Here is a 16940-nt window from a genome sequence, read left to right on the forward strand (position 1 = left end):
AAAGAAAGGAATTGTGTAATGAATAACATTTCGTCAAATACAAGACATCTAAATATTTTAGATGAACTCAATCCATTAGTTCCCCCTCCATATGTTGATACAGAAAATACTACCCCTAATTTATAATCATAAAATTTTACATATCTTTTTCAACTCATAAAAATTATTAATTGTATATTAATGTTTATATATTAATACACCTATATACCAAAAATAACAAAAAACGTTGACCGGGATCATACCCTAATCAACTCATAAAAATTATTAATTGTATATTAATGTTTATATATTAATACACCTATATACCAAAAATAGCTAAAAATGTTGACCGGGATCATACCCTAATCAACTCAAAAAAATTGTTAATTGTATATTAATGTTTATATATTAATACACTTATATACCAAAAATAACAAAAAACGTTGACCGGGATCATACCCTAATCAACTCATAAAAATTATTAATTGTATATTAATGTTTATATATTAATACACCTATATACCAAAAATAACAAAAAACGTTGACCGGGATCATACCCTAATCAACTCATAAAAATTATTAATTGTATATTAATGTTTATATATTAATACACCTATATACCAAAAATAACAAAAAACGTTGACCGGGATCATACCCTAATCAACTCATAAAAATTATTAATTGTATATTAATGTTTATATATTAATACACCTATATACCAAAAATAGCTAAAAATGTTGACCGGGATCATACCCTAATCAACTCAAAAAAAATTGTTAATTGTATATTAATGTTTATATATTAATACACCTATATACCAAAAATAACAAAAAAACGTTGACCGGGATCATACCCTAATCAACTCATAAAAATTATTAATTGTATATTAATGTTTATATATTAATACACCTATATACCAAAAATAACTAAAAACGTTGACCGGGATCATATCCTAATCAACTCATAAAAATTGTTAATTGTATATTAATCTTTATATATTAATACACCTATATACCAAAAATAACAAAAAACGTTGACCGGAATCATACCCTAATCAACTCATAAAAATTATTAATTGTATATTAATGTTTATATATTAATACACCTATATACCAAAAATAGCTAAAAATGTTGACCGGGATCATACCCTAATCAACTCAAAAAAATTGTTAATTGTATATTAATGTTTATATATTAATACACCTATATACCAAAAATAACTAAAAACGTTGACCGGGATCATATCCTAATCAACTCATAAAAATTGTTAATTGTATATTAATCTGTATATATTAATACACTTATACGCAATAAATAATTAAAATCGTTAGGGAACATATCCCTATAAACTCATAAAAACCATTAATTGTATATTAATCATTACATATCAATACTCAAATACACGAAAATAATTAAAGCATTGAGTCGGAATATATGAAAAATTTAAAAAAACAAAACAAAACAAAACAAAAAAACAATTCAAAATAATAATGTAATTTATTTAAAATTAAGTATAAATATATGCTATACAAAATTTGAAAAAAAAACCAGGATATAATTAATATAGAAAATTTATTAGATCAAAATAAGTTGAGTATTATTTATGCCAATCAGGAACATTGATTGGATTAAAACTTTGGAGATCATTGCCATCCAACAAAGCGGACAAGAATCGCAAAACCCGATAAACACAATCATTGGCTGCCCCCTGTTCACCATAAATACGGTCCACTCTAACAACTTTATGGACACGACTTATCGACTTGATGGCATCTAAGACATGTGGAGGAAGACGACCAACAGCCTCAGATGCGGGCAACGGATCATAATACGTGTCTAAAAAATTTTTTTAAATTATAAATTTTAATAAATTTCACATAGTTAATAAGACTAACTAGATTTAACTTACAAGTGATGGTCTTATCCGTAACATCAGTGATTAAGAGGCCAGAATGAAAGGTACGCGAAGAGTCGATGACTTGGGACACACGGAAAACAACAAACAATGAACGCGTAAAGTTGGAGCGGACACAATTGCGGATAATTGTCAGTGCTTTGTTCTTACTGAAGGTAACAAAGTCTTGGTATTTTTTGGGCAGATTATTATATGCCGAAAGTGTACTCTGGGACCAACCGATAATACCCTGATGAACATGAACCGCATCAGGAAATGGCCGAAAGCGTTGGAAAAGATCCATAAGAAATTCAAGTTCCAGTTGATGGGCCAGATCGGAATTTATGCTAAATAAAAAATAATGTCATTGAAAATATTAAATAAAATATAACCAAAAATAAACCTTACCTTAGAAAACCGCAGAAGAAGGAGAAGAGTCCACGAGTTGCCAACGCGTTTAAAAATTCATTTAAAATAATCGAATATTTACCAGTTGATAATGGTAAATAAGATGAACTTAATAAAGCGCCCGAACCTGAACCCGTATGACTCACATTGGGATTCTCAAAAGCAATCATAAGAGGATTATCGACGAAATTCTCATATGGTTCGATGGTCGGCTGCTTAAAATTCATCCAATAAAGAAGAACAAATTTACCATAATTAGGGTATGAAAAAGTGGCTATTATGGTATCCACATCGAATTCATCCCCCGATTCAAATTCTTCATCGTCTTGTCGAGTCATCTGTGATTGTCGAGTGCGGCGGATGTCAAATGGCCGATATTTAACATCCGTAAAAAGACGCCAATTCCACTCACCCTTACAATGGATGATAAATTCTTCTAAATAACTGGCATCGGTTGAGAAAACCGAATCACCAGACTCCGACTCGAAACGCTAAGTAAAACAAATAAAAGAAAATGAATAAAGAAAATGAATGAAAGAAGACTTAAGACGAAGTAATAATTACTGAAAAATTGTCGCTATCTTCGATGGTATCGTCTTCACTGGAATTAGGGATATCAGGCGTCAAGATAGGCACAACTGTAGTAGATGTACCGCGAGTTCTACCGGTAACATTCCCACCACGGCTACACCGGCCACGAGCAGATCCACGACGAGTAAGTGGTTGAGAAGCAGAAGCTTTTCGTGCCTCACTTGCATGCAAATCCCGAAGTGCGGCCAACGATCGGGCGTCGACACCTCCTCCACGGGATCGACGAGCCTTCCCACCTGAACCACGTCCGCCGGAAGAATTAGTGGGCACAGAGGGTAAAACACCGGAAATAGCGCGTCCAACACGCGATGTCGCACCACTTCGTGCTCTACGAGAGCGAAACACTTTTCGGGCGGCGTTAGCACCGGTCTCCTCAGCCGACGACAGATTCATGTCGCATCCGGGATGTTGTCCACCGAAAACATCGGTACCCGAACCACTACCCGATTCCCTACCCGAGGGCGAAGCCATAAATTTTTACCGAAGTAAACACTAACACAAAACAAAGAAAAAAAAAAAAAATAATCAAATTAGTTTAAAATATATATATTAAATGAAATAATTCAAAAAAGAAAAGGAAATATAAAATAAATAATCTATACTTACATTTGGATGAAAAAAAAATTTAAATAAATTTATTATTAATTTAATTTGATAAAAAAAAAAAATTAAATTGATAATAATATCAAACACGCACACACACAAAAATTGAATTTAAATTAAATCAATATAAATTATTATTATTATTATTACATTAAACACAATTAATTTTTTAAAAAAAACGTGTGTTCACTAACACAAACACATGTGAAATGAAAAAAAAATTTAAATGTCAGACACATACATACATACATACATACATACATAAATAACGTCGCTTAGGGACAAGCTTTTTTATATACCAGGGAAGAGTTGTAAGATATTTACCCCTCCCCTGGATGTCCTTATTGGTCACTTGGATTGACCCACACCTACCTATTCCTACCTATAATTTCTATATATAATAAACTAACAATTACTTAAAAAGGGACTTCTATTCTAACCTCTACACTATACACATCATTGTTGTATTATTATTATACTGTATATTTTGTGCTACAATAAAACCTAACTATAACTACTAATTGTGTATTTTTTTAACTAATTTAAAACTAACCCTAACCTAACCCCCTCCCGACACCACACCACCCGAAGCCACGTTACAATATAATCAAAAATTTGATTAATTGAACTTTGTTTTTAAAGTTTTTTGTTTTATTTATATAATTTTTGTAAAAATATTTGCGATTACAATATCATATCATATTTGACAAAATTTATCCAATTATTATTATTGAATTATATATAAATTTATTTGATTTATATATCAATATATTAAATTATAATTATAATCAATATATAATATACGTATATATTTACTTTATATACTGTATATAAATTTTTGATTCTACAGTATATGCTATTTACTATTGATATAATTTTATCAATAATTATTATACAGTAGTGTATATACAGTWCGTAAATTATCTTTACACGTATAGAAAATAAACCTAATTTTTTGGGTATAGTTATTACAGCTAAATTATTTTTGTTTATCATATAATTGTTTAGATTATAAAATTTCAATATTAAAAAATACAAATTATAAACAATTTCCTCATATATCGGGTGTTATTATATTCCCGTCCAAACCTCTCGTATTGCTTACAGCACTGTTAGTCTCAATAACTATAAGACTATTAGTGCTGATGTGATGTTAGACACCCAAACCATATCCATATCGTACACCAATTCACTAGTTTTGTAATTTTAAGTGTTTTCAATTTAAAGTAAGTTTTTTACTAAAATTAATTAAACATAAATATTWGTTATGTATATAAATTTATATAAAGTATTTTTATTTTATGTATTTTATTATTTACTTTACAAATTACTACATAATTCATATAACTTTACAAATAATAATAAACTAATACTTTTAATGTTAATATGTTATAAAATTAAATTAAGTTATTTAAAACTTACGACTATACAGTATATAATAAATAGTAAAATAGTAAACAAATAATAAAAATATTAAAATCTATATATTTATATAAATAGATAAATTGAGAAATCTTTTCTAAAATATTTATAATTTACTAAAATTCTTTAAAAATCTGATTATTATGATCTTCTTGTACTAAATTTTCTTTTTTGGTTAAAAAATATTTTAATGAAATATAAAAATAATAATTATTTGCTTACATAATATTTATTTGTTTCACAATTATTATATTAATAAAGTAAACTATTTTAAATAATCATTGATAGAAAATTATAAATTTGTTTAGTGTATTATAAAGTGAATTTATGTTGTATTTGTATATTTTTAATAAATTGTAAATAATGAAAACAATTTTTACAAACTAAAAATGTTTATAAAACATTGACATTAAATATAATTCTTATAACATTATAAAAATTCGTCAATTATATTATATATTGTTAAATTTATATTATTGTTACAATTATATTGTATTATAGTTTAACAATTTTTCAAAGTTAATCAAAATTAGTTAACATAAATTTTTTATGTTTATATAATATTTACAATATAAATTTATAAATAACTATTTATATTTATTTACTAAATATACTATATTGTATAACTTTCATATACAGGTATTATTTTATATAAAAATAATATTATTACAAACCATTGTATTTAATGTAATGTATATTATATGTAGATTTTATCAACAGATTTTTAAATTTGTGCATTAGTTTGACTTTTAAATTGATAAATACCGGTACTATAGTACAGTACTATAAGTACAATATACGGTATAATATAGTACTGTATTTAAAATTAGTAATAGATTTAAAAATAATTCAATAGTTAATATTAGAATTATTTTTTATTGTAAACTAATTTGAATTTATAAGTTGTGTTTAAGTCTTTAAATACAAAACCTTGATTTCAAACATATTTTTCCAATGTCTCTCATTTTTAGCGATTTAGCAGATAATAGATTCTATAAATTCTTGTTAAAAATAGCACAAAATCTAGTTTATTATATATTTATTTACTCTTAATGTAATAGCAATTTGCAAATAACTTATATCTGTTTAAATTGAATAAGAATTTATTTTTAAATTTCTAATAATTCATTTAAATATATATTTAATATGTAACACAAAATCAAAAAAGTATAAAAACAAATATAATTGAAATAGCATATTATATTTTAATATAATTAGAATTAATTAATATTTAACAATCTAATTATTTTTTATAAAATAGTAAAAATTAACAAAAAAATGTATTTATATTATTAAACCAATAAGCAATCCAAACAAAATTAATGACATTTTGAAATTAAACAGAAATTCATGGGAAATAAATGCAAAATACAGAGAAATTAAAAATAATTAATCTTTATAAATATTATTTTATATAATGCTATAATATATAACAAATGTTTTATCAGAAATTTATTAATTTTTTATTTAAGTTCAAAATTATCTTTTGATTGGTCAATAAATATGTGGAAAATTTTACACATTTGACAAAAATACATAAAATAAGTAGTTTTTGTTTCATAATTKATATCAACTTTCAACAAATGGTTTGTCATTAACTTCTTTTTTGTTGTTTATTTCCAATGATTTAGCCTTTGGATCGGTTATGTACTCGAGTTTTAATGAAGAAATGCTGCTTTTAGTACATCTATTGTCAACTTGAATATGACATCTCTTATGACACATGAAGTCACAGTCTAATGGTTTTTAAAGAAAATATTTTATATGTTATTTAACTTAAATGTTTGATTACTTAATGGCAATCATTTAAAACATTTATTTTGTTAATACCTCTGCACTGATAGCCTTGTTTTCCTGGTCTTCGTGAGAATAGTTTTCCACAAACTTCACACGTAATTGATCTGTAAATACAATCATATTTTTCAACACATACTCTCCTATTAATAAAGTATATGAAATGATTTAAGTAATAGTCGTCTATTCATTGATAGATATTTTGGCAAATTTTAAGACTTTTTATTAATAGCATAAACAAAATTTGCTTAACTATCAAACTCATGATAAATTTGTCATCACATATAAGTTTATGTCGACAATTCATATTTATATATATTATCATAGTTATCATTAGATCTTAGTTTTAATAAATTCAAATAGCAATCAATATATTTTTAAATATTTAGTATTAGACAAATGAGTTACTAATGCCTACATCTATTTTTAATTTTTTTTAAATACCCGGATAAATGTTTGGCCACAAATAGATGATCATTATATAGATGTAGTTTTGTGCCTTTTTTTCGCCATTTGTTTTTATGGGCCAAAGATATGGGAATAGCATAGTGTCTGTTAAATAATCATAAAATAATAATAAGTTTAGTAACAAATATGAAGAGTTGACAAATAAAATTACTTAAGATTTCCCATTTCATTTGATTCAACAATTAGTGCAGACTTTTCGTGAACGAAAGTACGGGTAGAGTAACCGCTTATTTCACTAATATTGCCATAACTATTGGTTTTATTTATTTCTTCTAAACAAAAAATCACAGCAAAATTTATAATAAATATAATTATTTATATGATAAACATTAATAATATTTATACGTTTAGCCAAAAGTGCATTTTGGATGTCTTTAGGTGCGGACGGTTCACGGGAACCGGGCATTGAATGGGCTCTACTTGAGGTGGAGCTAACAGAGCTGTCACGACTGGTTGTCTCCTTTTCCTTATTAGTTCTGATTTCCATAGATTTGGATCTATTCTTATTAAAGCTAAACCTTTTTCTAATCTTTTTAATGATATTTCGCGGTTCCTTAGATCGCGATCGACTCGCTATAAGATAACACATATTTTGGCACAAATTTGATAATATTTTGTGTTAGAAATAAAAATATATTTAATATAATGTTTGTTTGTAAGACTTTCATAAAAGTAAATAACTATAAATATCTGAATGTTTTACTTTTGGTATCAATCGTCGAATTACTCGATGATACACCACTTTCTACATTAATGGACGGATTATCAGGACTTCCCCTTCCGGTGCCATAGCCTTCACTGCTACCCTTTTCTGGGATCTGAAGTTTTRTCAAATAATAAAATTATTAATAAATATTTATTAAAAATAACAATTACATACATATATAGGTAATTATATTCTTATTAAATACACTTTTAAAACTAAAAATTTTAACAACAATTTCTTTTTGATTTAATCCTTGACTAGTTATGCTTAATGTCATTTGTATTTACTGTAATCTCTTAACATAATATAAATTTTATTATGCAATAAATTTTAAAAGTTTGACTAATAAACAATTAAAATATAAAATAACTAAATTATTAAGTAATACTTACTTTTAAAGTGCTATGAATTGTTTGATTGTTTTTGTTTGTGCTATTATTATCCGCATAACTTTCAATTAATCCAAACTCGATATCATTTTGATTAACTATAAGATAAGACCACAATTATCGTAAATTATCAACAAATTTGTTGATAATAAACTTAAATACCGATTGTTTTATTAAAAACATGCAAATCATGCAAGTTATCCAGGCCATCACCATTCATATTATTTTTAACAATTATGTCATTATTTAAGTCATTAATTAAATTATTTTGTAATTTACTATCTCTTCGTTTGTTTTGCTTAAATGAATGTCTGTTAGCATTAATAAAAATTTTCGGCAATAATTTGTGATTACTTTTATTTTTAACATTTTTCCTATAACTATGATTTCTATTGATAGTGTCATTGAAAACTATTTGATTATCAATAATAATGTTTGAGTTATATTGTTGTGTATTATCAGTGAGAGTGACATCACTGTTGTTATTGTCTTCATTATTAGAGTCTTCACTTTCTATTCCTAGCATTGAATCTATAGATGAAACTGATTTTAATAAATAACGGTTTGGTTTTGAGACTATATTAGCATTTGTATAGTTAAGACCATTATTTGCTAATTTTTCTATTTCTATCTCCTTTTGTTTATTTTGAGAAATAAGTATTGGTTTAGATAATGAAATGGCTTTAAGTGGCGATTCTCGGGTATTATTTGCTAAATGATTTAAATGTGAAGGAATACTATAAGTGGGAACCGTATAAAAGTTTTTTCGGTAAACATTTAAAATGTCAAAAGGATTTCCTTTAAAGTCTGGTTGTAATGGCATTTCCGTGACATGACTTTCTTGTTGTGTCTGATATGTAGATATTTGTGAGCGAGTGATAAGCGGAGGTATAACTGGTATAACAATTGGTATGTCATTACATGAAACAGATCTCTCAATACTATTGATTTGTTTGTCATTAAGAAATGGATTTTTGTTAATCACATGCAATTGATTGAAATAATTGACGAAATCATTAGTTTTACTTTCAATAAACGGATTTTTGTTGGAACTGTTGTCTTGTAATGGATCACAAAGTTGTAAACTCATAGTTGGCGTTTCAGTCAAGCAATTATTATCTGTTAGTTATATATGATATTACAATATAGTTTGACATTCTGTACATTACTGTATAAAAACATTGTAACTATTATTTTATGCAATTTTTAATTACTTTGTTCTTCAATTACATCCGATTTAATACAATTGGCGTCAGAGTCACAGTTAGTCTCCAAATCAACACTATTTAAAATCATTGGCACATCTATTATAGCAAATATTAATTAAGCGTTTTATTTTTAAATTGTTTTTTTAAACTTTTCAATACTAATCAACTAAAATATAATATAATAGTACAGTATATTGCTTTTAATTAATTATTTATTAGATACTTTGTTTAGTACAGTTCATAAACTAATAATAAGTTTTGCATATTTTATAAAATATTTATTTAAACTAAATTATATTTTTAGCTTATCATAAAAAAGCAGTTACACTATTGCTATGCTTACTATTGCTAATTACCAGACTTATGTAATATAAATTTAATTTAATACTAACCTTTATTATTTTTATGTTTTACAGCATTTCCATTAGGTTTAAGTAAATTTGTTATATCAGTTGAAACAGTGGTATATTTAGGTGATCCCGACTCTGAATCAGATGTATCGCTATTGTGTTCAATGAATAAAAACTAAAATCATAATGAAATATATAATTAGCAACTAATTGACAAAACAAACTATCAATAATAACTGACTTCAACGGCAAGTGTTCCCGATATGATATCCGACTCCAAAGGTCTGGCCTCTAGTTTAAGCACTTGATTTTGACTGGGATTTCGTTTCAATTCATTTACGCTAACGATTCCCAAACCGAGAAACTTATCTAAAAGATATTAACAAATTTATTGTTACTTATGTTACTTAAATAAATAGCAAAAATGATAAAAAATAGTAAAAATACCATTTGTTTTGTCATATAATTCAAATAATATTTCAGTGGATTCTTCTTTCAAATTACTGTCACAAGATTTTGATAAACATATTAAAATAGATATTTATATTGACATTAAGTGATATACATATATACAGTATATAATAAATATATAAATTATTTAGTATACAGGTATGTTGATATATACTATTTATGAGCCAATATATTGTAGAATATTTGATAATTATAAATAGTATATCTCTTATATAAGTTATATAATATGAAAATTATTGGATATACTGTATATATATATATATATTTACAGTATATTGTATATAATGGAAAGCATACAAAATGAAGTGTTCGTTCCAAACGGGATTAGACGTGTTCTTTATGGTTGATGTCTGTGCCTGTTGTGAGGGCTCATCCACTTCTATAACACAATACGGATCGTAAATACCTATATATTTGTCACATAAATATCAATTATTTAAAATAATATTATATATATATTAGTAAATTAAACAAACCTTTATTATTGGCCAAACTGTTTGCTTTAACTACTTTAACAAACAATTTTCGTTCAACTGATTTAGGTTTGCACTCAAAGTTAACAAAAGTGGTTTTTGAAAGACTTTCTTCTCTTCTAAACTGAGGAAAGCCATGATATGAGGACAGACACAGATCGACAACTGTCGTCGAAATTGAGTTCAATATTGAGTTTATTATCAAATCTTCAGAAATGCGATTCTGTAATAATGTTTTAGATAAATGTCAAACAGTTTTGACTATTAATAATAACATATATATTATAAGTATACTGTATATAAACAAAGGAATGTTCAAATAGTATTAAATACTTAAAATATTTTTGTTATAAAATTTGTGGAAATGATTAAACAGTATTTACTGCATATTATTAAGACATCTTTATTTTGAAATAAGTTATCTAATAAAACATTACAATAATAGATACATCAATTTTTTTTGATAGTCATTGATAGCTTATATCAATTATATTTAGCTTATAGTAAACAAGTGATATAACTTAAAAGCAATTTACCTGTTGTTGACTTTGCAAAACTTTTATTGGTTTGAGACTCGCCTTAAAATCAGGTCTTTCAGCAAATCTGATGACAAAAAGTAACTCTTCGCTAATGCAAACAATCTTTACCTATGAGTTGATATTGTTTTTGTTTATTTAATTCAATTATATTATAAATAAAAAATATTTATTTTATGATAAAAAATTGTTTATTAATTACCATTCCTTCAAATCTATTCATTTGAAGTTCATATTGCATGAGCTCTTCATTATCGCGAAACACTTTCACCAAAAACTTAATGCCTTTCGTTGAGATTTTACAGTTAACGGCCTGTTTTGGTGGATATTATTAAATTATTTTTAATTAATTAATTATATTAAATTGATTCAAATATCTTATTTTATATACAGCATTATTATGTATATTACTATTTCTAAATTATTATTGTTATCAAATGGTTATAAAAAATTGTATTTATTACTAATATATTTGATATGATAAATATTTTAAAATAGTTTAATATTTATATAATCCAAATTTATTTAAATGTTTTTTAATGTAATTAATGGTACTGTAAATAGAAGCCGATTATATTATGTCATAATATAATATTATATTTATATTAACGCATAATAATCTCTATTTGCTATTCAAACATTTTTAAATGTGTTTTTTGCAAAATAAAAAATATAATTAGATCTAAAAAAGTACCAAGACTAATTAATGATAAGTAATATTTTTGTTTATAAATTAGAGTTGGCAAAAAGAGAAATTTCTAAAATAATAGAAAAAATTTTGGAAAGTTTCTAAAAAAAATTTCTGTTTATTAATTTTGTTCTCTCAATATTTGCTATCTTGAAATAATTCATTATAACTATAAATATTAACTAAATTTTATTATTAATATATTAATAAATGTTCAAAGTAAAAAATAATTCATTTAATTAAAACTAAAAATATAAATCAATTATAAATATAATTTTACAAAAACTATAATTAGATAATTATATTAATTTTATAAATAAGAATTCCATTAATATTGTAGTGTATATTATGTATCGTTAGTACAGTATTACAATAGCTATAGATATGGGGATCCCATAGTATAATGATAAAGTAAAATTTCTATAGAAATTTATTCCTAAGAAACTTTCTAAAAATTTTCTTAGGGAATTTATTAGAAAATTTTTATTTRCCCATCTCTATTATAAGTATAAATTGTTAATATAGCGGTATATAAATTATATTTATGTGTGTGATATAAATTATATACAAATTGTATAATACAATATAAAATTTATTGTACAATACAGTGCATTAAATCTCGGATATTTAATACGTCCACTAAAAGTACTATAACTTTAAATAACAAAAATATAGAAAGACGTGATATATATATCATTGGAAAGTATATTAAATACAATCCAATCATAATAAACAAACCATTCATAAGAGTGAATAGACTAATAGTACCAACAGATACAGTAAAATATAATTATTTTTTAAAATTATAAATTGTTTAAAAAAACAWTTTGTACAGTATTTTTCTATCAAAGTATTTAAATATAATATTTTGTTATTGTTTTAGTTTTTAAAGTAATTATTTAATTAATTTTAACATAACAACCGTTAAATATAACGAATTATATAAATTATATTATTTTGGTTTTATAAAAGTCACTGAACTATACAAATATTATCAATATTTACGAGTTTTAAATTATTTCAATTGTCAATCGCATGAATCGGAAAATTAATCAAAAATTAAAAATTATATTTCAGACAACATTTATAAATATTTATTATAACATTTTATATTCTAGATATAAGCTTAACAAAATATTTTTTAAAAATTTTTGTATAATTTTACACAATATAAAATATCAAATCAATCAAAAAAAATTAATTTTTATCAAGTATTGAATATATTTTTAATTTTTAAATTCTAATTGTGTTTTTAAAAAATCAAGGATGAAATTGTTTTGATTGAAATACAGCAATGAATTTGATTAGTAGTTTCATAAGTTTATAGATTCAAACTTTTTGTTTTAATACAATATGATATGTTTGCAATGAATTTATTTCACATTATTATTAAATTTATATTATTACTAAATAACGTGAATGTTTTCAATAATAAACTGTAGAAATGTTATTTTTTTATTGTCATGTATTACATATTTTTATAGATAATATTAAAGTATGAAAAATTAATTTATAAATACTTTGTATAAACAGAATTATAACAAATAAATATTAATATTATTGTCGTTTATTGCTTAATAACTGATAGCAACCTAAACAACACCCATTCATAAATGTTTATTACATTACAAAACTCGCTTTCATATAAAACTCATTTAAATAATTTATTAATTTTTTTACTTTATTATTTAAGTTGTCTCGTCAATGTTTTGATTATTTTTTGTAATTTTTTAATGTATTAATGAATTTATTTTGATTAATTATTTAATTTTATAGTATATATTATTTAATTTGTTTAATATCACGAATTTATTGATAAATTGACAAAACAACAAAAAAACAGTAAAGTAATACAAGTAAAGATAAAATAATAATATAGATTTTATTATCTTAATACTATTCTTAAATATTTAATTAGTATCTTATTATATTTATTTTAAACTTTAAATTCAAAAATCAATTTTCTTGAATTTTCCATCATAGTATTTTAATTTATTATAAACTCAAATGTATGTTACAATTGTTTTTAATTGTTTTAATTAGAGTTATAATTAATTGTTTATAAAAGTCAATTATCACTACTTATTTAAAATTATAAGTAATTTAGTAAAACATTTCATATTTTCTGACAACGTATGTGATAGAGAAGGAAATTATTAAATAATATTATAATATAATAATAATAATAAATTGCAATTTTCCTTAAAGTCAAGGATAAGATTCTTAAAATAAGCTATTTTTCGATTGCATTAATATAAAAGTTTTTCACTGTTTAGAGTTCATTGCAAATAAAGTAAGTATTATTTTAAGATACTTTTTTTGTTAACAGATTTGCATCAATGGTTCAAATGATAAAAATAATTTAACCATTATTTCAACGCTTATAAATTTTTAATGTATTCAAAGTTTTGTTAAATAATATTGTTTTAATAATCGTAATTATTTTATTTTAAAGTTTATATAACTTAATAATAGTTAGAAACACCTACTGTATATATTATCAATTTTTGTTTATTTCTTTAAATAATATCTATTTTTAAACATATTAATGTATATTTAATAAATCACTCACTTATTTAACAGTAATTTGTAAAATAAATAATCCATTGCATTTAATACTCAATAAAATATAATTTAATTATAAATTTTATGGGTTTATCATTGTTTTATAACTTATGTTTACAAAATTATAATTTTACTCAATTTGATCTCAATTAAATATTTTTCAAAAAATCTACTTGCATTGTTACTACTACAATTACTACTACTACTACTACTACTACTACTACTACTACTACTACTACTACTACTACTACTACTACTACTACTACTACTACTTTTAATTTAAAAATCAATTTTTCAAGGAAATATACATAAAAATTGTATTATTATATATTTTGGGAATTATATAAAAATATAATTATTTAATTATTAATTCTCACCTCTTTAAAAAAAACCTAAAAACCACAAATTTTATTGTTTATAATTACGATTTAAATTAATTTTACTTATTTTATTTATGTTAGCTAACAGTACAGGTATTATATTAATATATCAATTAATATTAGTGTTGTTATGACTCGTAAAAATGAGATAACTTAAAATATTTAATGATAATCATAATATTTACTAACAAATAATAATGTTTACTAAAAATTTAGAAATATACATACTATAACAGCATTATATAATGCTTAACTAAAATTTAATTAAAATTATAAAATATTAATTAAAAACTTACAATATTATCGTTGGACTCTTTATCGACAACAATGTTTGTCACTTCTGGTGATGAATTTRTGTCCCGACATATCCCACAAAATTCAATTGAGATTCCGCTCTAATATTTAATTATTTCAATAGTTTTATTAAAATTATTATTAACTTTGAAGTATTAAATAAAACATCTAAAATAATGTTTACTTTCTATATTTAAATTATCTAGCAAAATTCACTGTTACTTATTTTAAAATAGAAGCGATAAAATTAATTATATTTATTTTATATAAAATTATTTGCTTTTAAAAATATTCTGTAAAATACTGTACAAAATATATTCTCAAAATAGATAAAATGATTTATTCACAGAAAGAAAGTGTTTTAAAATCTCTTAATATTTTTATCTATAATTAGATTTTTAACATAATTTTGAAAACATAATTAAAAGAAATAAGTTTTAAATAAATAAACGAAACTTTTTCGCTTATTATATGAAAACTAATAAAGTACTTAATGTTAAATTTAAATTTAATAAATAAATTGAGATAATAGACAGTTAAAAATTACATTTTAGGTGATATTCAGTGAAAATAAAATTAATAATAAAATAATTGGCAAATTTTCTTACATCATTTGAAATTTTTTTGCATTTATTATTTAAAGAAGTGATCCAAACATTAAAAATCGACTCAAGAATCGTCTCATTTTGCATTGAAAACCATTCAATTATTTTGTTAATCCAATCGACACAATACCTGTCCGGTCCCTCAGCTTTATTCAGTTGCAATGGTTTGACATTTTGCTGCAAATCAACCGTTTGTTTGTTGATATCTTCGTTAACAATATCCTTATATTTAATTTCATTACTAATTTTGGCAAAACTTTGTCGTCTTTTGTTGAGAACAACTACAAGAATATTGCCGACACAGTAGACAACAAGTGCCACAAACACCCAAAATATGAGAAGCATTGTTGTCCAGTCTGTGGTCTGCATTAGAGATGAGTTAACCATTTAATTGTTAAACTTTTTCAATCAAACCAAAAGCAAAGTCACTTACATCTGATAGCAAATGCTCGACAGCACCGGTAGGGCTCTCACTCGTAGGAATCATTGATGGCATTGATGGCGCATAAACTTTGGCCCAAAATTTAGTCTATGATTATGAACATTGAAAGGAACGTCACTTTTGCACAATTATATCGAATTTCACAGGAATTCGTGCCAACACTTGTACTCTCAGTTTAGAGCTTATTATAAAATGTGAAAAATGCAACTATTTTTTGCTCCTTTGCCTCACTTGGCATTACCTCAAACACAAGGCCTCATCCAAAAGTAAAAGATAAGGCTATTTGTCAATTGCTTTCCTCATTTCTAACCATTGCTATCCTTTCAAGAGGTATGTGTGCGCCTGTGCTCTACACCAACACTTCATTACATAATTAAACATTCAATTCACCGGTATTAAGATAACAGTGTTTAATAACGCACACATACATACATACATACATTATTATAATAAGGTGTTATAACATTTAACATTTAGTTTCAAAATAAACAATAAATTCAATCAAAGCTAAACAAAATAGTGTAACCGGATTCACTCTATTTGATAATTGTATTTATAACTCAATATTTATATTTTGATAATTTAAATATAAAAATTTCATATTAAAATTCATATAACATTTATTAAAGTAATTTAATTGATATTTACAAAGTGTTTAAATATTTAATACGTTA

General features: G+C 24.0%; 1 protein-coding gene across 4 annotated transcripts; it reads right to left on the reverse strand.

The window, feature by feature from the left end:
• Positions 1–6457: 6457 nt before the first annotated feature.
• On the reverse strand, positions 6458–16583 carry LOC128965286 (protein dopey homolog PFC0245c-like). Of its 4 annotated transcripts, none has more exons than XM_054311933.1 (19): positions 16258–16583; positions 15828–16187; positions 15222–15320; positions 11495–11605; positions 11293–11403; positions 10760–10979; positions 10581–10689; positions 10260–10315; positions 10054–10181; positions 9855–9987; positions 9469–9558; positions 9281–9373; positions 8258–8352; positions 7863–7977; positions 7505–7732; positions 7311–7431; positions 7136–7243; positions 6728–6798; positions 6458–6633 (listed from the first exon to the last, which is right to left on the reverse strand). In XM_054311933.1, exons 1-19 carry the CDS (start codon positions 16318–16320, stop codon positions 6467–6469), a joined length of 2478 nt encoding a protein of 825 aa, XP_054167908.1. In that variant the 5' UTR covers positions 16321–16583; the 3' UTR covers positions 6458–6466. The 4 variants fall into 4 exon arrangements, with proteins under 4 accessions (XP_054167908.1, XP_054167907.1, XP_054167909.1 ...); XM_054311932.1 differs by having other exon boundaries at positions 8417–9373; XM_054311934.1 differs by lacking the exon at positions 9281–9373.
• Positions 16584–16940: the final 357 nt, after the last annotated feature.

The sequence above is a fragment of the Oppia nitens genome, unplaced genomic scaffold, assembly GCF_028296485.1.
Source record: "Oppia nitens isolate AA-2021 unplaced genomic scaffold, nextdenovo-longstitch-racon4-pilon3 scaffold17_pilon_pilon_pilon, whole genome shotgun sequence".
NCBI classification, from domain to species: Eukaryota; Metazoa; Arthropoda; class Arachnida; order Sarcoptiformes; family Oppiidae; genus Oppia; species Oppia nitens.